Source organism: Melospiza melodia, chromosome 3 (genome assembly GCF_035770615.1).
Source record: "Melospiza melodia melodia isolate bMelMel2 chromosome 3, bMelMel2.pri, whole genome shotgun sequence".
Taxonomy (NCBI): Eukaryota; Metazoa; Chordata; class Aves; order Passeriformes; family Passerellidae; genus Melospiza; species Melospiza melodia.
Window position 1 is genome coordinate 118,307,260 of NC_086196.1, and position 23,632 is coordinate 118,330,891.

Below are 23,632 nucleotides of genomic sequence, written 5' to 3' on the forward strand. Positions count from 1 at the left end.
GAGTGGCTGGGCCAGCCCTCTGGCCCCAAGGGCAATTGGCATCCTCTGGCCAAAGCTATTAAACCTTCAGCCTCCCAAAGCTGCTGCTTGCAAACTGCACACTGGGAATGATCCCTGGCATGCTGTAACATTTAAATCATGGCCACGGGCTGCTTGTGAGACTCTAAGTTAGCCCTGGCCAAAGCTGACTGTGCCAGCAACCATTCTTCAAACAGTTCCAGAGTACCACAGTGCTCCATTCTCAGAGCGAGGACTTGCACCAGTAGAGGTGCATCCACATGGACCCATTTTCAACCACTCTCTCCCTGTAAACTGAGCAACTTAGATTTAGTCAGATCCCTATCATTTTACAGTTCACACCATTAGAATTCTTCCACAACCACAGATTTCCTAATGCCTCATTTTATTTTTATAAAACTAATTAAGATGTTGAAGTGAAGCAAATTGGCGTTTTTGGTTTTTTTAGCCATAAGCTTTACAATTCTCCATATGACATCTGTATGAGTTATCAGCTGTGGATGTACCAGCTGCATAAACCTAAACAAAATAGCCTGAAAATTTCAAGCCAAAAAACTAGCATTTTCTCCTCCCCAATTTATTTGATTCAGGCCTATAAACTGAAACAAGAGCATTAGTTGTATTTAAAATCCTATTAAATCACGCCTTGTTGTTTAAGAGGGATGCTGAGAGCATCTGTCACAACAGAAGCCAGCTGATTATTCCCCAAGAAAACCACAGAACCTTTGTCTCTGTCTGCCACTGGATCTGTGCCTCAGAAGTGCGTCAGCCTCGCAGTCCTGCCTGCAGCTCTCATCTGGGCTCCCCCAGAGCCCTAAAAGCTGCCAGAGTTTGCAACACAGAGCAAAGGCAGCATGGCACAGGAGCAGTGTCAGTCCCTGCTTCCTCACCAGCCTGTCCTGTCAGGAGCCCAGTGGAGAAAAATACATCCTCACTTGACAAACTACAGAGGTGGATAATAATCTCTGTGAAGTATCTTGCTGCTACCAAGGTTTCTTGCATTTGATGCACCTGAGAGAAACCTGGAAAAAGAAATTCCATTGTCAGAGGTACCATGTTCAGAAAAATTTGGTTTGTGGCTATTCATACAACAGTTTGGGAAAGTGTTTGTAGTCTTACACGACAGTCTACTTCAGCATCAATATATTTTGAGCTTAATACCTTTCAGCACACCAGAAGACCCTGCAAATACACCTTCAAAACATATATCCACTGTGAAGGTTCAGAGGAAAGTCTTTATGCAATATGATCCTAATCTATCTTTAAATGCAGCGAGAAAACTCTGGTGGAGTTAATGGTCTGCTATTATACTCCAATGTTTGCCTCCCCTATTTTTAGGAGGGTAATTCTTTTCTGAACATCATTTATCTGAGTTTAGTTTTAGTGTTAATCTATATTTCTATTCACAAAACTGAGACAGGGAAAAAATCCCCAGAGACAACTCAATTTTATCCTTGTATTCAGAGCTGGTATCTTTACTAGGAATAAAAAGCAGCAAAAATAGGATATCCATAAAACTGCTAAAATGAGCTAATCACTTGATCAGTCACCCGATTTATAAAGGAAGTCTATTGTAACTAAAGTATTCTGTCTTTCTGTCCTAGTTTTCATTTCTTTATACTGATTTGCAACAGGTAACAGGAGGATAAATTTTCAAACTGCTTTGGAGAAATACTTCAAAGACATACCTAGGCCAGTCCAGGTGGGACCACTGGGATTATCTGTTCTGACTTTCAGCATCCCTGACTTAATTCCTCTAAGGAAGGAATAAGGGTTTCTTATTTATCCTAAAGGTTTCCTCTAAGGAGTAAAGGGTTTCTTCAGACTTCTTTTCCCCTCTAAGCTCCATTCTTGAATTGATAGTAACAGAGAGCTGTCTTTACTGGAAATATTTGCTTGCTTCTGTTCAGAATCCACCTCACTTTAGCCACCCCACTTTTCACATCTTTGCCCAAACTAAAAATGGTTCTGTTCTAAGATTTCTGCTTCCCACACAACTAATATCACATCCCCCAGCTAAGCCAAACACTCATCCCTGGTAGTATTGCTCTTTCAGTAGCAGAATGAGAAAATGAGGATGTTACCATTATAAATCATGTCCAGGTTGGAGCAGAAGTTTAGAAAAATCAGATTACATCTTCTATCTAAAGTGCCCTGGAAGCTTCTCATCACTTCCAACAAGTAAAAGTTTCCTTCTTTTTTGCCCTGTCTATGCTTCCTGAACCGGATTTCAGAAGTTCTCCCATCCTAGAAAGGCTTCCCCACTGACAGCTGCTGAACCAGAGGAGCACAGCACGTGGTCTCTCCATTACTAAAATCAGCTGCACCTCATCATTCTATACTATTTTAACCAAGATATTCAATACCTTGCAAAAATCTTAGTAGACCAGGATTTATCTAACTCAGATAAGATAAATGAATATTACTTTTACTCTACTATATGCAAGATGACTCAAGCCACAATACTAATAAGAACTGTGCCTTGATGAAAGAGAACTTCTCTGCCTTTTGTCATTAGCCCAGTTAATATAAATGGGGCAAAGCAGACCCATTCTCAGTTTCAAATTTCTTCACAGTGTCAACAGGAGGAATGTTGCTGAGTGTCTGGTTCTCACAAAGTGGATGTGGAAGCTTGGTTTTCTGCTGTAGACTCTACCCCTCACGTTCTGGAGATAAGGTACTCCTTGGGTTTCTGTCCTCCTGCCTGCAAGTGGAGGGAATGGCAGCAGGTACCCTCCATGAATTGGCTGGTGACAGAGATGTGCAGCACTGACTCTTTCACAGTCTCATCCTCTTGGAATTGAAGGAACTGACAGCCTAGCCTGAACTGTCCACTCCTTCCAGACAGATCCCAAGAACAAATGACCATCTTTCTAACACAAAATCCCACCCCAAGAAATATTCAGACCACACATGGTGAGTGAGAAAAAAAGCCTTATGAGGTTATCTTCTAAACTGGCCTGTCAAACCACAAGCACATTTTACAAGCCTGACATTTAAAAAAAAAAAATTGAATGCATATCTAAGTTCATCTCAAATACTTGTTTCACAGCCTGGCACACCTGTGCCTCTAAAGACAGAGATGGTCCTGCTAGCTTTCTTCCTTCTTTTTAAATTTGGTTACTCTTTCCACATACCCGCCCTCACTCCAGAACTGCATCAGCCACGTTATCCACCCACTGACTCAGCCAAAAGCTGAATGTATTGCATTTGGCAGGGGCACCTTTATGGTGCAGTTTGATGATACAACTCAGCAGATCTCACTGCTGGCTGTCACTGAGATGACACAATGTTCCTCCCTCCTGCCAAGCAGCTCCTGCAGCTTTCCTCACACAAGCATAATGCAGGAACCAGGGGAACAAGGGAAGGAGCATCAATAACGTCAGCACCACAATCTCATCAGTTTGTATCAGGAGCAAAACTGCATCCTAAGAAAATGGCTCAGCCGTGGCGCAAGGTACAAGTATCTGAAACATGAACTGCAGAAGCAGCATCTGTGTTACATAAACACAAGCTCAACTCACTCCTTCAACTGAAAATATTATATGTGAGCCTCTGCCTTTACAAGTCACGCAACCATACCCAAAGGGACTGTTGCAGTGTAAAATGCAGATGTAATATAGCTACTGCAGAGGATTACTTATCTCCACTTCTCACACAGATGTGGCTTACCATATACTCACAGATAATAAGGAAATACTATGCTGTAACAAACCAATACAAGCCCTAAACACATTAAAGGAACAGAATTATAAACTGTGTTGAAGCATCCTCTTCTTATGTTTCCACTATGTTTCTGCTCTAATAAAGAAGCAATAAAAAGCTATTCCCACATATTCATAAGCTTGAAATGCAAATCCTCATGGTCCTTTTACATTTGAGACCTGTAGTGACAGAGATCTTCTGCCAAATTTCTACTTTCTTTGCCTGACTTAGGAAAGGAGAGCATAACTGACCCCTGACAATTTTTATTGCAGGGAAATGGCATCACTGTGACAGAACTTTACAAAGATTCATATGATTACTTCATTGTTCTTGGCAGGAAAATACAACTCAGCTATGTACATATGAAAAAAGGATGAGAAGCTGTAATGAAGAGAAGAAGGTTAACAGAGAAAAAAAAATTAAAAAAACAAAAAAAAACCAAAAAAAACCAAAAAAACAAAAATCAGCCTTGCATAACTATTTCCAAAAGTAAAGTGAGCGGCTCTCCACCATAGCAAATACCACATTGCATCTGACAGAAGGAAAACACTGTCTTCTCATAACAGGCCTCCAAATAGCACCTGAATTCTTCATCCTCAAAAAAAAAAAATGTTTCAATATCCTAAAAACTAACTACAGAACTTTTCAAGCCGAAGAGGAACAGAACAGTGTGTGAACAGAGGCCACATGCAGCCAGCACTGCCCTGGTCTCCTGCAAGCAGCAACCTTCCGCTTGCACACAGAGACATAATTAAGGACACACAACATGAAACACTATTAAACTGGGAGGGCAATCTGCTCAGCCTTATGCAAAATCAGTCTCCAGGTCCCTGGGAGCTGCTGAGATACTGCTTAGCCAAGGACTCTGCACACCTTTGCCTCTGTGCAATGTTTGTACGGTAACTTCAAAAAGAACCCATTAATTAAGAAATGCAATTAAATTTGAGACAGTTTGGTTTTTAAGAGATTCTTAATCACAAGCAGTCAGCAAATGAAAATATTTTCTATAGAGCTATAAAGACAGTTAAACTGCTCCATGCCCAATGCCTGCTAGCCTCATATTTTCCTAGCCAGATGTTGCATGCTGATAAATGCATTTAATTCTATTTCTCTCTGTGCACATATGTCTATCTCAAGGTGAGGGGAAAAGTTTACTTTTTACAGCAGTTTGTCTGAAATCATTTCTCTCTGTGCAAGTAACAGAATAACACTGTGAAACACAAAGGGGTCTTTAGCAAGTATAAATACAACTATCACTGCTAAAAGTAAGAGATGATGGGAATTTGCTCATGGGTTTACTAGGTGTTGTTTCAATAAGCACAAAGCAAATAGAAGAGACAAAAATGTAAGAAACAGAAAAACGGGAAACACCAAGAACAGAAAAAGCCAACGTTCTACAGAAAGATTACCTAGAGACAGCGCCACACAGGGTGCATTTGAGATGTGTGCAGCTGGAAAAGCCTCTGAAGTCATACCCAAGTCTACTTCTTTTGAATTCTTCTGTATTTTGGGAAACAAGACTTCCCACCAATGTACACAAATAACGTAAGTGATTCTATAATTTTCTTCTTGCAGTAGGAACAATGTGTTCTTACAGCATTGAAAATCCATTTACACAGGAGTCTCTGAAGGACTGTAGGAAAACAGATGCTATAAACCCCAAAATTTGGCTCATTGCTTTCTCATCAAAAGAATAAGAATGCCATTGATGCTGGATCTACCCTCCAATTAGTGGTGTGAATTTTCTTCTATCGCATCAGTATGAAACTAAAAAATACAGCATTGCTGTGGAAATAAAAAAAGGCTAAAACAAGGTGAAATTTGAAGACTGTACAGCAGGAATTGAACCAGAACCTGGAAGTCTCACAGAGGGTACAGGCAGCTCCAAATTAGTGAGACAGACTAAGAGCCAAAGGACTCCATGCAGACTGAGTAGCACAGGCAGAAGATTCCCTGCCCAGCCTGGCAAGCAGCAGGGGACTGCCACAGTAAAGGTCAGCGTGCCAAGCTGGTTGCTCCAGTAGGGGAGCTTGCAAAGCCTGCTGCCAGTTTAGATTATAACCCACAGGAAGAATCTGTGGAATTACACTATCCTAAAAACATTTCTATTTGACAAAATGCATGCTTGAAACTGTATTTTTGCTACAGATATTCAAAATATCTGTATTTCGAAACAGATACTGTTTCCTAGTCACAGGTATTTTCTTGTGAGGACACTGGGAAAGCGTGTTGGTTCTTCAATGGTTCTTCACCACTAACTAAAACAGAGGGCAGGTTACCAGAGCTTGCCCATTACTTCATCTGATTTTAAAAATGTCTCAGCCAACAGTGAGCCAAAAAGTCAAAATTATTAGAATTATGGGTTAGGATCTTTTTTTTTCGTTTTCAACAAAGTGAGGATCTTGGTGGCTAGCATAAGAGATAGGAGAAACTTCGACCAGCTTGGAAGAGCTCAGGGATTCATTAAACATGTTCTCTGCTATCAAGAACTTCTCCTGGTGGAACCATCCTGCAGGGCTAGACTATTGCTTCAAAAGACTAACAATTCAAATCTTAGCTGGCAGCTAACTTCTTTCAATAGACTGATGCTTTTGTTTGCAATTTACCATATGTTTCAGTAGTTCAAGAGCGTGGTTAAAAAGAAAGTGTTATTTTAGTGCATTTTTCCAGCAGAAACCTTTCAAAGATGCCAGAGAATAATTTAAATCTCCTGTTTGGTATTCTACATTTAACTCCTCCTCATACTACTCCCTTTTGTCAAAGTGGCATATTTATAGCAAGTATTTTGCATCAGGAAAGAAACCCTTTCAACAAGCAACATCTATCTTCTTTTTCAAAATACATACACATAAATACAAGTATAATAACTGCAACCCATATTATTTCAACTGCTTTTCAGTACCTACTAACTAAATGCAAGTTGTTCCCTGATCTCCATGCTATATTACGTTTATTCATGTTTATTTCTTCTTGTTTGATTCTGGGGAATATACTTTGCTCCCCAGAAAAGTTCCAGTTCAGCAAGGTAGGTGAGAACTGTCAAGTCTAAACTATTGGAAACTCAGTCCTGCAGAGATGAACAGAAAGTTGATCTTTCAGTCTCACAGTTCTGCAGAGTAAGCAGAGCAAGGAATAGTTTGGTATCTTGCACATGTGAGTCTAAAACTGCTACAGGTAAAAATCTGCAGGGATTAAGAGCTGTTGCTTTGTTGTGTGCATCAGCTTGCTCGGCAGAATTATGATTTTGGGAAGTAAAACATGATTAATCCATTTTGTTTCTTTATTTTCCTAAAACATTAAATATTTGGTAATTGATTAAAGTTCACTGAAATAGCACCAAAGAGGGCAGCTTTATAAGCAGGTTTTGGAAAGCAAGCAAATGCTCTAATATTCAGCAGTGTGCCCTGGCAGCCAAGAGGGCAATTCACAGCCTTGGGCTCACCAGGCACAGCATTAGCAGCTGATCCAGAGGGGTGATAATCCCACTGCATCCAGCCTTGGTGCTGCCTCATCTCCAGTACCGTGAGCAGTTCTGGGCCCCACAGATTAGGAACAATGTGAAGGTCCTTAAATGCATCCAGAGGAAGGCAGCAAAACTGGAGGTGGGGCTGGACGGAAAGTGCTGAAAGGAGCCCCTGAGGGCCCTGGGCTTGTCTAGTCTGGAGAAAGGGAGGCTGAGGGGTGATTTCATGGCTCCCTACAGTTTGCTGAGGGGAAGTGGAATGGGAGGTGCTGATCTCCTCTCCCTGGTATCCAGCGATGGAATGTGTAATACTTTTGTCAGGGGAGGTTCAGACTTGTCATAAGGAAGCCTTTCTTCACAGGTAGTCAAACACTGGAACAGCCTTCCTAGCTTACAATTGTTTAAGACACATTAAGACAATGCCATTAATAACATGCTTTAATTAACTTCTGGTGAGCCCTGATGTGGTCAAGCAGTTGGATTAGATGATCACTGTAGGTTACTTCCAACTGAAACATTCCATTCTACTCTAAATTCTGTGAAGAAATATAAAAGTTTAAAAACAAAAAATTGCCCTAACTAGAGATTCACACACATTTCCTATTATGTAACATGTTTACCACCTGAACTTTTAAGATGAAAATACAGAATTGATTTTTTTGTGATGAGGTGAGTCAGCAGAACACAGAAAGTGTTTGAACTAGTTCTCTGTATCTATCAGTCACATTGTTTTGTCACAATGAATAAAGCATTCCCAGCTGTATTTTCTGTATTTATGGCAAAAGAGATAGAAAAGAAAATTTTCAGCACTAAAAAAAGTAGGTCATGTTTCTTCTTTCTCATTAGCTTTAAGCAGCAAAACCCAGTGGCATAGGAATATTTATCTACCAGAAGGGATAAAAACACCTAGCAGTGTGTTACCAGGAGATGCAACAAGCAATTAGCCTTGTTTCATCTGGGTGGGGTCTTAGTTCTGTCAACTCAAGATATAAATTCTGGCCATCTCCTGCCATAAGCACGAGCTGCACCCTTTAGATTTTGTCACTCAGGGCCCACAGCCCAACACCCAGGTACACCCAGCTGCAGCTCCAGCTACTTCTGAACCCAGAGCCAGTGGATGCAGAATGTGGATCCATAGGATGCCACGTGCAGCAGTCTCCTGACAGCAAGGCAGAGGGCTCAAGGCACAGCAAGGCAAGCTAGAGGACTGCAGCACTGCCTCGCCCAGCAGGGGCACGCTGGGTTTAACGCAGAATCCTGTTCCTACATAAACAAGGTCACAGCCATATTATTCTCACACAGGTACTAATCCTCCTCCATGAATCTGGGGGAATGATAAGTGCCCTTGACCACTTGGAAAAAACATTTAGCCTTTCCTTGAGAAGGATTATGCTTGCATTTATTTGTTCTCTCACCTTAAAGGAGCAGAGATACTATGATTCCAACAGGCTCCAAAGAATTTCAAACACAAGTTTGTGAAACAAACTTGTCAATGCTTCTGCTATTTTCCCCTGACAGTTACTATCCACACAGCACAGATGTGTCATTCTGCCAACTACAGATATACACACCCCTGACAATGCACTTTAAAAAAACAGCAGTAACAGCAGTGAAAGTCATACAGATTTTGTTGTGCTACGTTTTTGCAGATATTTACAGGTTTTCTCAGCACTATATGAAACTGCAACAGAAAAATGCATTGTGGCTTGAGACAAATGTCATATTTCAGATAAAACTGGACTGTATTACTGCAACATTTTCTCATGTTTTTGTAAGACTAAGAGGATGGATTTTCTAAACCAGGGCTGACTGCCACTGCTATTATTCAGATCAGTAACAAAATTATCTTTGACTCAACTGAGCAGAACAAGGTTTCTAACCTTATTAATAAATGTCAACATTATTCCTCTTTCAACAAATGCAACTATTATCTATGTAGCTTGAGTGTTTTTGCAGCTCTGTATCTGTAAATTCTCTTTTCTTTCATACTTTTGCAGCCATTTCTTAGAGACAAGGTGCATCCCTTTGTCAGCAGCACATCACAGCAGCCATCTGATTATTATCCTATAAACTGCAGACACATCTGTAAGGTCAAGAGGAGACACCTCCACATAGCCAAAGGTATGCTGAACACCACTGCTGCATAAACTCACTGACTTCCAGACTGGGAACCCTCACTAGAAAAGAGACCGTGCTGCAGGCAAGCCAGTTTGATTGAGCAGGAAGGGACTGCTTGCACATCAGGGCCTTCATAGCAGCTGTCTTCTTTGATCAAAGACTAGTTTTTTGTATCTCTTTTCTAACTAATTTTAGCTTCCTAGCTGGTTCCTACTGAAGAATGTGATGGTATCTACACCCTTCAAATGCCACTCCTGTCTCTGTTTCTACATAAACCTATCAGATCACTCAATTAGAGATGTTTCAGAAAGACTATCTGACCTTAGGAGATGCAGATCCAGATCAAAGGTTTAAAGCATACTTGAATTGCATTTCTTTAGATTGGACAGGGATGATAATTTCACCAACCCTGCAGCAATTTAATGACAGGTTTCAGTTGCTGATGCTCTATTGTTCATCAGATCAAAGGCAGCTTCCTTTCAAATGAAGGCACACAAAAACTCACTTGATTTTCACCAAAAAACACAGATTAAGAAACCAGTCTTTAATTGATTTGTAATGTTACTACTAGATTGTTCCAAATAATCATTCATAAATGTCTTAAAAGTACTGATAATACCCAATATGATTCTCTGCAGCATACTGAAATGCCAGGAAACAAAACAAGCTTGTGAAAGTTTTAATAGAATTTCCCCTGTTAAATGCTGATGAATTTTTTTCTGAGTCACTTTTTCTTGCTGTAAATGGGACTTACCCAGTGAATTCAGAGGACCTGTGATACACAGACTGGTTGAAAGAATCACAACAGGACATTATCTCCCAACATATGAAGGTAAACAATATTCTGCCCTTTTGTAACAGCATGAAAATCCAAAAGCCAATGGGAAAGCAAATTAGCATGTGTGAATGGAACATACTCAATCACGTTTGGATTTGCATTTAATATGAAGTACAGGTTCATGGTTTCAGACGTCTTCTCACAAACAAAAACTCTGAGGGTAACACCGCTGGCAGAGTGCGCAACTGAAGAATCCCATGAATTGGGACATTCAGAAAGCCAGAAACTGTGGCTGTTCAGGGCTTTGCCACAAGCAGAAGCTTGCCTTAAGCTACCATTACCCCATGTGACAGGGGCACAACTATCCATGGCCTGGTGCTGCAGATGCTGGGCTCCATGGGGCAATGTATCACTCAGCCACCTCAGCATCCACAAAGGCAAATGCTCAGCTGCGATGGAGGAGGCCAGAACACAGCCAGGAGTTCAGCCCAAGAGCTCTGAAACAGGCAGAAGAGCAACTTTGAGGTTATCAGCACTAAGGTCTTCCAATGCCCCTGTCATCCCTGTCAGATAAAAATCTTTGTACCATTGTTTACACCCATGTTACCTTTTTCCTAGGCAGGAAGGGAACTGTTTTATTCCACTGTATGTCCCCATTAGCCAGCACAATCATACTGGTGTGTATCTTATGTTGGTACAACTATTCTGATATTCTGCAAACAACTCATTAGCTGAAGTAAGGTACATAAATAAAGCTCTCAGGCACAGACCAGACACATGGAATAACACAGAATAATAGAGAGAGGTGAGCAAGCACCATGATTTCTGCTCTCTAGCTTACACTGAAGACAGACATCCACAGATGCAATAAAGGAGCAGGCACTTTTGACACAGCCCGGAGAGATGCTGACATATCTTGAGCATCCTAAAGGCATCAGGACTTTATTTCTCTTCTGGAAATGATAAAATCAGTGATTTATTTTTACTGAGGGATAATTAGCAACTATCAGTGATTCAAAGGCTCAAGTGTGTATACATAAACATATACATATATATCCATAGCCGCATATATCTATATATATGGATATTTGTATCTCTCCATATATATGTGTGCATGCAAAAGCACATGTCTACATATGCATATTCAAACAAAATACAAGTTGATACATATGCAAATGTCACTCCCAGGAATTAACTTCTGCAAGTTTATTCCTTGCAGTACAATGACAAACTCCTTGTGTTTTGCCATTTTGTCTTAGTAGAAATGATGGGTACTAGCTATCCAGGGATGGAACAGCAAAACCAACATAACAAATCCTGGAACTCTTTAACTGTGAAGACAAGGTCTGTCCTACCCAAGGAAGATGGGCAGCAATAGAAGGGCACACTGTCACAGATGATTCACTTGACTCCCTGAACAACCTGCATCTCCTAAGAACTTCCCTTCAGAAATCAGCTAGCAAGACAGTTACTCCCTTTTCTTTGTACCAAATTCAATTACAGTGAAGTACAATATTAAATTTAGACTAAATAAGCTTGTTTACTGATGTAAATCAAATTGATTTTCCCTTCCCCCACTAACGACATAGAAATAACTTGTTTTGTGTAGCTTCCTCATCACTGTAGCTCTTATGACCACAAAAGGAGGATACCCACATGCCTAAGACTCAGCCTTTTCAGAATGGTGATAAATATCTTACAGTAAAGTAGCACACCTGAGTGGAAAGACTGCCACAGCTTTGAACAGAAGAATTAAAAGATTTCACCCAAAATACTTCACAGATGAAGGTCTACAGCCCACATAAGACAAGAAAGGAAGTTTTGTGTCTGTGTTCTCTTGCAGTAAGACAAACGATGTTAAAGGAGTTGCCTGTACAACATTTGTATCTCAGTCACTGCTTCTGCTCAGTCACCAACAACTTTGAATCATCCCTTGAAAGATGGGGTCACCCTTTGCTAATCTGCATGAGACACACTGAAATCTGATGTTTTCAGAAATGACAGGCAACAGTGACATAGGTCTCTGAATTGAGTCCATCTGTCCATCCAATGGGTGCCAACCAAACAACAAACCAACCCAAGAGAGAAGATTATGGAAACAATATCTCAGCTACTGAGGAATTCAGAAGCTCTTCTGAGCTTTGGCAGCTATCTGCAGACCAATTTCACTGACAGTCACAGGTGAGAAACACTACCACTGCCTCTACATTTACCCTCACCTTGCCAAGGAAGAAAATTTGCCAGCTTAAGGGACTTGTGAAATGTTAACTATCTTCTGGAAAACATTAAAAATCAATCTGTTAAAAAACACTGACATACTTGAACATGGTCAAGTATGGATACAGTAGATTTTTTGGATACAGTAGATTTCAACTAGGAATAGATTCCAAGAAGTACTGTGTTTCTGTGTTCATTACTCCTCTTAGCAAGCTTCCACACTATAAGGAAATCAAAGACTGCAGCACTTCCTTTTGGACAGACTCCCCTAGGGGGCCAACACTTGAGGCGTAAGTGAGGAAGCTGTTGCCCTTAGAGTACTTGCTAGCAAAGAGATACACTCTGGGTTACCAGCTCAGTGACAATTTTCTATCTTCAAGTTGCACTCAGATAGATAAACATAAAAGTGATACTGATATTATACAATTAAGAACTTCCTTAAATGCTATTTTTCCACAACTCCCAATTTCTGAACATTCCTAAGTAACTTGTACTAAAAAATTGCATGCAAGTTAGCTTTTACTTCAGTATTCTTTTTCATTTATTATAAAATTCAGTTATATGCAACATCCAGCAATCACAAGCACTATGACCAGAATTAGAAAAAGTAATTTCTTGACTTTAACAATCTGAGAGGAAGATTATGGAGAACAGGTTACCATCAGTTAAGTATGTTCATTTGGGGACTTGTACTCTATAGAAAAACAAAGGGGAAAAGTCTTCATAATCTCAGTCAGAACAATACCTCCTTTGAAGTTTTATTACAGCTGATTGTAATCAAAGTTCAGTAAGAAACTTTCTGCACATGACACTGTGTAGTACAAAGTGTGTTCTTGAAAGCAGCATTATTTCTGACATGATCTATCTGCCAAGAAGAAGTGTAAATATTTGGAAAGCACTAGAGCATACAGGAATGGTGCAACAGTTAGGTACTAAATACCATACACAAATTCAGCCTGCATCCTTGTGACTAGGGTTCACACTCAGCTGCCCCCTGAACACATTCCTTAAGTGATCTGAACTGCTGTCCACAGGCTCACAGCTCTCTCCATCATCACAAGGCAGGAGAATGGAACCAGAGTTTAGACTTATTTGGAATACAGACCTGAAACCTAGATACAAATAGTAAGTCCTTAAGGTGAAAACCAGCTAAAGCCTTCACCATTGACCTCCCTGCCTCAAGAGAATTCAGTCATGAGTGAGACTCTCAGACTCTCTCTGCCATAACCCTGCAAAATAGGACTGACAGAAGCCAGCAAAAATTAGTATGAGTCACCTGACCTGATAATAAGGAACTTGAGGGAAAATGAAGTCAAGGGACCAGATCCAGAAAGTCCCCACATCTCTCCTATGCACCTAATATAATTGCTAATATCCAAGATGTGTCCAGTGACTGAGCAAGGATCCAGCTTTTTCCTTCCAGTATCACTGCTGTGGTTACAGCAGTGCTCTGTAGGTGCACAGCCACAAGCACCACTGCCTTGAAAGGTGAAGTGACACAGTACAATGTTCGTGTGGGATTCATAAATCAGGCTTTGAGGATCCAATCCAACAGGATCCTCAGCATGCCAACAGATGTAGACAATACTATGGTTAAACACTTAAAATACTGCTACTTCCCAGGTAAATATTTCAGGATCACTTCCAACTGGAAAGACTATTGTCTCATTTCTGAAAAGCTAGCTTACCTGCTGCTCTGATCTGAGTTTACAAAACCCAAATATTAAAAAAAATCATGATAATACGTAACATTTACAAAGCTCATTCTTTTTAGTTGAACTTGCATAAATCACATGCAACAAGTTGTAAATCCCTCCAAATGACCACCATAACTAATATTGTTTTCTCAAAAGGCACTTGTTTCACTCAAAAAAAATCACTTTCAGTTTTGACTGTTGTGCTTTTTGGGTGAAGAGAGGCAAAGAAAAAAAAATTTAAGATGGTGGATATTCTAGAAGTGACATATTCTAAATTAACTTATTGCACAACTCCAACAAGAAGCACAATCTTTCTGCTAAGTGCTATGAGAAATGTTGAATTACAATGACTTTTTACAAACAAGGGTGGAGTTGAAATTCATCATCCATCGGAAACCAGCTTAGCCTTAAGAATGTCTCCACTACATTACCCAACAACAAGTGAACCAAACAAACATGACTATAATTATTCTGACATTCCAAAGTTTTATAATGTGATTTAAAGTCATTCCAGGAAACAAAAAAATCCAACTCATTTGACCTCCATAATGCGCTTAATCAAAAAGAGAGCATTAGTCCCACAGAGCCAATATTTGCTATAGAAACAATTTAACAATAACTGCACCTATCTTATCAAGCTTCCTAGTAAAAAATCCATAATCCTCTTCAGTTGCAAGAGTCAAAGTCCAAGTTTTGGTCATGTAAAATCGTCTATTCTTTTCAGGTTGTTGCTGTTCCTCCCCAAACTCTCCTGTCCTCCCAAACATTTCTCCTGAAGAATGTGGCTGACCAGCACTTATCTCTGTGAACTAAAAGGAATTCATTTCAGTGACCTGTTTTTCTCATCTTGTGAACATACAAAAATTTCAATGGAAAGTTGTTTCACATATCTCACTAGTCAAAGCAGATTGTACCTGTTGTGCCATTATTTCATTAATTTCCCTATATTATCTGTTCAGCTCAACAGATGAAGCTACAACAAATTAATACCACAAAGGAGAAAGTACAAGTGAGGCAGTTGTTTGAAGGTTCTCCATTATTTAACAGCTCTTCAGTGATATTCCCCTTACCTGATCTTCAGTCCTCTAATTGCAAGACTCAAGTTTTCTCCGGTTTGGCATTTCCAGATAACTGCAGGAATTACAAACCTAAAGTTCGTAATTAGCTCATGCTACCAGCTTCCTGACAAAGGTAAAGCTGCTTTAAAACACTGAAAACTATTTAATTATGAGACCGCATGTAGTACAGTAGCACAAGTGTAAATTCTTATTGATAGACTGGAGAAAGTGAAACAGATAAAATGACAGTCATCTGGGAATGATCTGGTGAAAAACATGGGCATAAACTATTTCCTGAAAACAGTGAAGCACTGCTGAGGGAGAACAGCAAAGGCTACTTTTAAAGTAACCTTTCTCTTAGGCACAAAAGAACAATGATTGTCCTTATCAGGGAGGAGCAGCAAAGCCTGCCTCCCCAGCCCTACAAAGAGGTGCTTGCAATTCGAGACACAGCTTACCAACACAAGTAGAAATTCAGGTCAGAAAGAGCAGGAGACAGTAAGGCTTGTAGAAACATGCCTGTCTGCCTATTCAGAGACTTCACATTGCGATTCGACTGAATCTGCCTAATGCACGCTCAGAACAACAGGAGGTGATTTAGAAATGTACCCGCACGCACAATGCCTCCCGCGCCCTTCCCACACCAAGGGCTCCAAGCTCTCCACAGCGTCCCGGCAGGCCAAGCCCTCTGTCCAGCTTCCCTGAACGCTGAAGATCAAGGTTTCCACTCCAGCAACAACTACCTTTTGGGATCTGCGGGTTATTTTAAGCTCATGAAGCATTTATAGTCACAAGTTTTATTAAACAAACAAAAAGCAGTTACAACAATTAACCTCTTGGGGGTCTAAGAACTTTCAGATGTTTGGAAGATGCTGCAGGGAGAACTCCAAAACCAAATGAAGGGAAAATTCACATTATTCTTGGTTCCTTCTCATTCCCTTAAATTACTTCTTTTTCTCACTCTTTGAAATGACCATCAAAATATTTTATGCACTAGACTCTTAGAATTATGTGTGACAATTATATGTTTTTATCTTCTTTAACCCAAAACAAATTACACCAAATATCAATAAGACATATACACCAAGATCAATAAATACTTTAGTAGTTTCCAGATAAAGTTATATTTATGCAAAGTAAAACCTTTTCTGAGTACACAATCAGTGTATTTCTCAGCAATGTTTCAGCCAAATGCCTATCATTTGACCTGGGTATTCTGAAGATTTCGAAAGGAGGCATACACAAAGAGTTTAGCTCATTATATTTGCCAAAACAAAAGCTTACTCTAGATACTACATGGACTTTCCATTTTAAGATAAAGATTAATTTCACAAAGTCTCTCTAGAGAGATTAGAAAAATAATTACGTCACAATGACACTGCTTTTTTTGTCAGCCAGTATTACATATAGAAGTTTCTGGTCAATTGCAGCAGGTCAGATACTCATCTGAGAAACACCCACTCTTATAAGCAGCTAGCCTACAATTTGACTCAAGTTAGAGGTAGAAATTAAACCATGAATTCTGGCACCATTTTTAGTAGGACACAGAGTAGGATCTATATGGGGTACTCATTTTTTCTCGATGGGGAAATAATTCTGTCTCATGAATGGCACAGGATCCCAAAAAATAGCTGATATAGTGTTGAAGGCTGGAGGAGATGGCAATCGTATGACTCAGACTCCTTTCACTAATGTTTAGTTCTAGAAGGATGATAATAAGTTTAAAACTTCCCTTAAAACTGTTTAAAGACATGAAATACAGTAACCACCTTCTTCTCCAGATGCAGATTCCCACATAACTAGCTAATAATAGTGTTTTCTTCATCATTTTCCTCCATCCTTAGCCTGGATCTAAGGACACCCCCTGCAAAGCCTACAGAAAAAAGGAAAGGCTCCGTGATGCAACACTGAGAACAGCAGGAACCTAGCCCATAATTAAAGGTCTTACATGCTGTGATAACACAGATGAACAAAACTGACAGAAGAGAGATGTCAGAGCACTGGCCCTTTATAACAGCACCTTCAACCACCAAATCATCTGTTCTGCTCTGGCTAAGCTGCACTCAGATGCACTACTGACTAGATGAAGGAAGTTGAATATCACCAGCATGCAAACTATTACCCATATTCTGTCATCTTGTTGCTGTCCAACCCAGAAAAAAAGTCAGCAAGAGAACCAATGTGCAATTTAAATTGCTTATCAAACTCAGATTTGGTTTGCTGGGTTAATAGATAGTTATGAGGATTATATTGCTCTGCCAACTGCATTTGTACCTTGCAGGCAGACAGGGTAAGCAGAGAGCAGAATGAAAAACTCCTATCAGTAACCTCCTTGCAGACTGGAGATGGGGGTGAGTGAAAGATGTGGCCCTTCTCTACCCCTCCAATGAAAACAAAATATATACTGTATGTATACTGTTCAGCCCATGGGGCATGAAACAGAAACTGAAACCAGCAATGCTACACTACCACAGCATGAACCAACTGCCCATGCAGGGAAGAGGTTTTTTCTCTCATGGATGCTTGATGGACATGGATTAGAGTTCTGAAGATGCTGGCTACTGAAATGGATAATTAGTTTTTATTAGCTGTAACGCAGCCACTAAGCACTTTGAACACTTCACGCCAAAACATATCAGAACACATACCTGTCATCATGTTACTGAGCTGAAAACTAGATCCACACAGTAAAAGGCTGAAGGAACTGAATACACAATAAACCTTCACACAGGAATGTGCTACGTCCTTCTGCAACACAGAAAGTGCTGCTGCCCTCACTGCTGAAGCATGAAAGAATATCAATTATATCTAAATCCTTTAGATGTTTCTTATTAAAGAACGAATTCAGTAGGATGTTTATGCCCAGATTCCCTTAACAGAAAGCTGTCACTTTATATGAAAATATGGAAATTCATAGGTCACAGGCATGATTAGTTAAACAAGAGAATGATGTACAAGCTTCAGTGAAACAGAGAACACAGTGATGCCCTTCAAAAGTGAGTCTGAGAAGAGCTGTACCTATCCCAGAGTATTTCTTAATGCAGAGAGGCGCTGGTGGCCCGCAGCCTGTCCCTAGGCTCTCAAGTATTTATGTGTCCACCCTGCCGCGGGTGGCAGGCACCGAGGCACCGCACCTGCCCGGGCTCGGCTCCCTCGGGATTTCTCCCCGGCACCGCGGCGCTGGTCGCCTCCCAACAGGGAAAGTTTAGCCCCACTTAACGACCTCTAAGACCCGTTAAACACACCCAACGTTTGTCCCCTACAAAGGTTTCGGGGTGCCTGGTTTGCCAAAGGCAATTTACGAATTAGTTAAGCTTCGGCAGCCTTGCGGAGTAGAATTGTCTTTTCCGCCCCCATCGCACACGCAACCGCGGCAAATTCATCCCCGCGTCCCAGGCAGCCCACGGACGGACCCGGCTCCGCGCGGGCTGCGGGGCCCGGCTCGGAGCCGAGGGCAGGCTGGGCAGGCGGGGAGGACGAGGTGCCAGCCCGGCGGTGCCCGGCCCCGCAGGCTGAGCCCTGCCCGCGGCGGCCGCGCCGCTTTCCCCGCTCCCCGCCGCTCGCCCCCACTCACCGCCACCGAGCCCGAGGAGGAGGCGACGAAGACGCGGATCACCATCTTCACTCATGAGCCGCGGCCACAGGAGCGCTCGGGACGGGGCAGCGAGGCTGCGAGGAGCCGCTCCCCGGCACGGGACGGGGCCGGGGCCGCCCAGCTCCACCTCGCCGCCGCCCCCGAGCGAGGCCACCGCCCGCAGCAGAGGCACCCCCTGCCCTGCCTGCCCTGCCCTGCCTGCCCTGCCGCGCAGCCCCGCTCTCTCGGGCGAGCCGGCTCCAGCTCCCGGCTGGCAGGAGGCAGCGATAGCGGCGACAGGCGGGGGTGTGTGGGCGGCGCGCAGGGACCGACGGGCTCTGTAGTTCTCCCCGGGCGGGGACAGCCGTAGCACGGAGCCGGGAGGGAGCCGGGAAGGAGTCTGCCCGCCCCCAGCTGCCGGGGAAACGGGGGCTTGCCGCAGCCTGCCCGCCCCAGCGCCCGGGAGAGGCCGAGAGGGGCTGGTGCCGCCCTCCAGGCGCGCTGCCCGCAGGTCGAGGTGAGCAGCGCCTGAAGCTGCTCCCCCGCCAGGAGCGCTGCTCCTCGCTCCGGCTCAGGCTGCTCCTGCTCCTCCTACCCCATGCGGAGCAGCCACATCTGATCCGCTGGGTCCGGTCTGGCATCTTGGTCACCGCTTACTGCGGCAGAGGGGTGGAAAATAACCCGTTCTGGATAGGCAATCCTGCCAAGGCAAGCAACAGGGACAACGCAGGAGAGGCAGTACAATGGGTGAGAGGGCTCTTCTACGCCATATATCCCAAAGGAGTTAAACAGCGCTGCCCATTTTCACTCTCTGGCATGGATGTACAGTTCCCAATATTGTCAGCTGTGGAACAGATGTTATTAATCATCAGGATAAGCAGATAACCCCAAACAACCCTTCATCACTCAGCTCATCTGCAAGTGACCAAGGGCAACTCGATCCTCATCAGTTTTTGGGTCTATGAGGATGCAGATTGCCTTTAAATAAAGTCAAGAACCACACAGTTCACAGCCTTTTACATGTTACTACAGTCATAACCCCATCCTCTTACTTCCATGCATGCAGCCCCATGGTTGCTCATTCCCTCTGACTAAATTTCCCCTTCACACAGTTTCACCCCAGTGATGAAGTGTGCTGTGTCATCCTCCTTTACACCTTTGCATTGCCACTGCCCTCAGTGAATTTCCACTGTTCAGACTAAGCACAGACCTCGACTTGCTGCTAAACATATCCTTAAAGCTTGTTGTACATTTTAGTATTGATTATTTATATTGAAATCCTGAATTTCTTGCAGAAAGTACCTAGCAGGAGCCATAAAACTCTCAGTGCTCTCATAGAGCTTGATTTACCTTGTGGGATTCATTGGAGAGCTTTCCACTGATTTCACTGTCCTCTGGACTGGAGCTTAATATCAGGAATATAAAGTCCTAAAATGGGAATTCAAGTACCAATCTTGCAGAGATGTATGCATTACTTTGCTTTCATGAGAGTGCTTGCTGAAAGAAAAAAAGAGTAAACTTTATTAGAGTGCACTTAGGTACAAAGGTCAAGATTTTCTGGCTTCAGTGCTCCTGTCTTCACTTGAGCATAACTTTTACTATGGGAACCACAAACTGGTGAACAACAAGTGTTTATTGTTTAATTGCTGCTGAATGATCAGGGAAAGCAGCAAAGGAGAAATCTTGGTTTATGTTGGTTTGTAAGGCAACACAAAGCAACTTGTTAAAATTCTGTGATAGGTGGGTAATTATAAGATTTTGCTGGAAAATTCCCATTACCTTACTCAGTGAATTTCCTTCACACTGCAGGATTGTTTCTGACAACAAATTTTACTGTATTTCTCAAAGTTTTTCTTTAAAAAATGGAGGTGCTTATTTCCGACTTATTTCTCTATTTACTCACTACTAGAAAATATTAGGTTTAATATTCTGTTTTGGCCACCATAGTCTTTTGTTTCATTTTATGAAACAAAATAAGGGCAATTCACTGCAGCTGGTTGTACATTATTCACTCACAGCACTAATACATAGCTTTAAATTATAATATTAATAATTTCTGCTCATTAATATATTTCATAAGTACTGCAAAGCACAAAAAAAAGATACACTGATTCAAAGGGTGCTGGACATCTTTATCTCACACTAAATAGAAGAAGAGAATGCTCCTACATCTCAGAGACAGCCCTAACACATAACCAGTAACCCAGAGAAAGCATGTGGCAATAGCATTATATGGAAAAAGCATGAGCTGTAAATAAGAAAATTAAGAATTCAAATGGAACTGTAAAAACTGTTATTAAGGTATTTTTTAAGATTGTTTCCTCTTCGTAGAATAATCCTCTATTTTGTTAGCTCCAAAAGCCACAGATACAATCTCCTTTCCCGTGTGGAAAACAGACAACTTTCATTTCAGTTAATTTGAAAGTGCTTATAAGCTGCATAAATCCTCAAAAGCTATGGGGGAAAAATGACAGACAAGACACTGCACAATTTTCATTTTTATTGTTTTTAGAGTCTGCCTTTTATTCCTGCAGCCCTTGAGTTGGTAGATTCCAACAGTTTGAACTTCAAAACAGAGTCTGAGCAGCTAAACTCATAGCCAGAACTGATAAACTCAAATGGAGCTAAAGTACCAGAGCTCATGAAGATCTTCCCACTATCACACTTGGCACAGCTTCAGCCAAAGCTTCAGCATCTTTATTCCACACATATTTAGAGAAACCATCAAAGAGAAGGGGGCTCCCTGACCACATTCAGCTTGATAACTAATGCAACAACTTAATTAAAGGATCCTTTAATTCACTCTTTAGAACTGATTTTGAAAAATCTCGGCCTGTATTTCAATGAATTTTCTATTACTCAATTTTTAAGTATTTTTATAATATTTTGGCCTAAAAATTTTGCACCTAGGACTTTTCGGTAACAACTTTGATGCAACATGAGAATTGAAAATCCAGACAACTTTCTCATGTCTCTCTTTTGCCAGTCTTTCCATACACATAGTGAAGCTAGTTCATTGTGGAAGTAATCCAGAAAGTTAGGAAAAATAAATGTTACACTGAGAAGCTGAAGATCTTAAAGCTTGTAGAGCAGCATCTTGCTACCAAGCAGAGAATTGTTCCTCTGTAGTGTGTAAAACCTATTGGACATCACCCTGTGATGTTTTGCATTTTCAAGTATTGTACAGGTTAAGACTGGACATCACCCTTTGTCCTGCAGCTGCTGCTGGTAAATGTCCTGAGGCCACGCCTGTAACTCCATTTCTATTGAACAGTTCTGGACACTTGAAGACAAAGTGGTATGAACTTTTAGTTAAGTAGAAGAAATGAAATAAATTAAAAACATTGCTAAAATGATTTATGAGCAGTTTCCCATGTTTACAGGAGGTACAGAAAGACTGGAGTAGACAATGAGAATTTATGGGGGCAGGGGTAGTTTCTGAAGATTTCGTGGTAAGAATGATTCATTGTTATGCCAGACCTTCATGGAAGATTAAACAGAACTTTGCTGCTGCTAAGGTAACAAAGTACACACAAACCCAAGGCTCATGAGTATGTGAAAACAGAAGCATAAAAGTACAACTTTTAACAAAGAACATTCTAGTTATGATAAAAGGTGATTGTATAGTAGGACGCATAGAATAAAGGCATAGAATAAAAATATGGGACAAACAAAATATTATGTTCAGGACTGAAAAAATTACTAAGGTGGCTTTATTTCCACCTGAAAGAAGCAGTCTTTCCAAGGCATTTTAGAAGTTTTCTGGTCCGTGAGTTGTTATTACCAATGAGTTATTTCTCTGGGTTCTGTGAAATATTACTAAGAAACAGTAAAATCTCATAGATTCTGCAACATAGATTCAGTCCACATACTTGAAATTTCTAAAGAGGTCTTTATCACTTTTTAAAAATTCCAAGCATCAAAACATTTGAAAATTACAGATTTAGAATGCCATTAAAAGCTCTGGCAGTTCAGATCAATATTTTTTCGTAGAAATGTGACTGTCATAGTAGGGAGAAGAAAATGAATTTAAAGTGTAGAGAAGACACAGTGCTCCAGCTTCAATGGAGTATCATCAGCTGCTCTTGCACTGCAGAACACCAGAGAAAGATAACTGCAAGGCTCTAAACCATACAAAATGGCCAAGATAGTGTAAGTACAGGACTGTTTCATTTGTTGAGTAATGGCACTCAGTGTGGTGGCTGAGAGCTGTCTTGGCCAGACACAGCTTGAAAGCACGTGAGATAATGCTGCTTGGAGCCCAACTCTCTGCATACATCCTAGAAGCCACTGTATTTTTAAGGTATCATTTTGTTCACAGAAGTAACCTCCAGGGCACACTTTCTCCATTGTGCTTAAATGTGCTGCAGCTGTGGGCTGTGCATACTCTTATGAATCCTCCTCTACCTGCACAACAGGTCAAGCAGCTCCTAGTCAGGATCACTCTATCCTTTGCAAAATTTTTTTTATGTTTTATCCATCATTGATGTTTCTCAATCACAAATTCAGTTTCATCCAAGCCTTTTCTTTCCAGAACCTTCACTGTGGCCAGAAGTTTACATTCAGAGCATTTCTCAGTTTTTCCCACAGTCAGATTTTAGAGATAACATCCCAAGATAGAGCTCTTTCTCTTTTGACTTGAATTGCTCTGAAGCTATGATGAAGCATATGTGTTAAAGTAGGTTCTTGGGAAGAGACAGAGCTGGAACAATTTTGAGAAAGTTATTGATTCTTGCATTTACAAATTTGTGGCATGTTGAGGAAAGCAGAGATATACATCTGTTCTTCATTTCAGAATTATTTCTGTACCATCTCTTTATAACTGACAGAAGAAAATAAACCCAAACAAACAAACAAATTTTTAAAAATTCCAGAGATCTTAAGTAAATCTTCCTTCATGCCATTAAATCTAAATGTACTTAGATAATTACAAAGCTGTATGAGTTCATTCTTCTTAGGGTCTGCTCTTTAGCTGAAGTCACAATCTGCTGCTCTTTATTTAAA

The 23,632-nt window shown here is 41.2% G+C and overlaps 1 protein-coding gene across 1 annotated transcript in view; it reads right to left on the reverse strand.

Moving 5' to 3' along the window:
• Positions 1 to 18,797, reverse strand: part of SH3BGRL2 (SH3 domain binding glutamate rich protein like 2) — a 38,183-nt gene extending 19,386 nt beyond the window's left edge. Inside the window, exon 1 of the mRNA XM_063152867.1 lies at positions 18,629 to 18,797. Within this exon, the coding sequence (XP_063008937.1) occupies positions 18,629 to 18,673 (45 nt within the window). The 5' untranslated portion in view covers positions 18,674 to 18,797. The remainder of the gene's footprint in view (positions 1 to 18,628) is intronic.
• Positions 18,798 to 23,632: the final 4,835 nt, after the last annotated feature.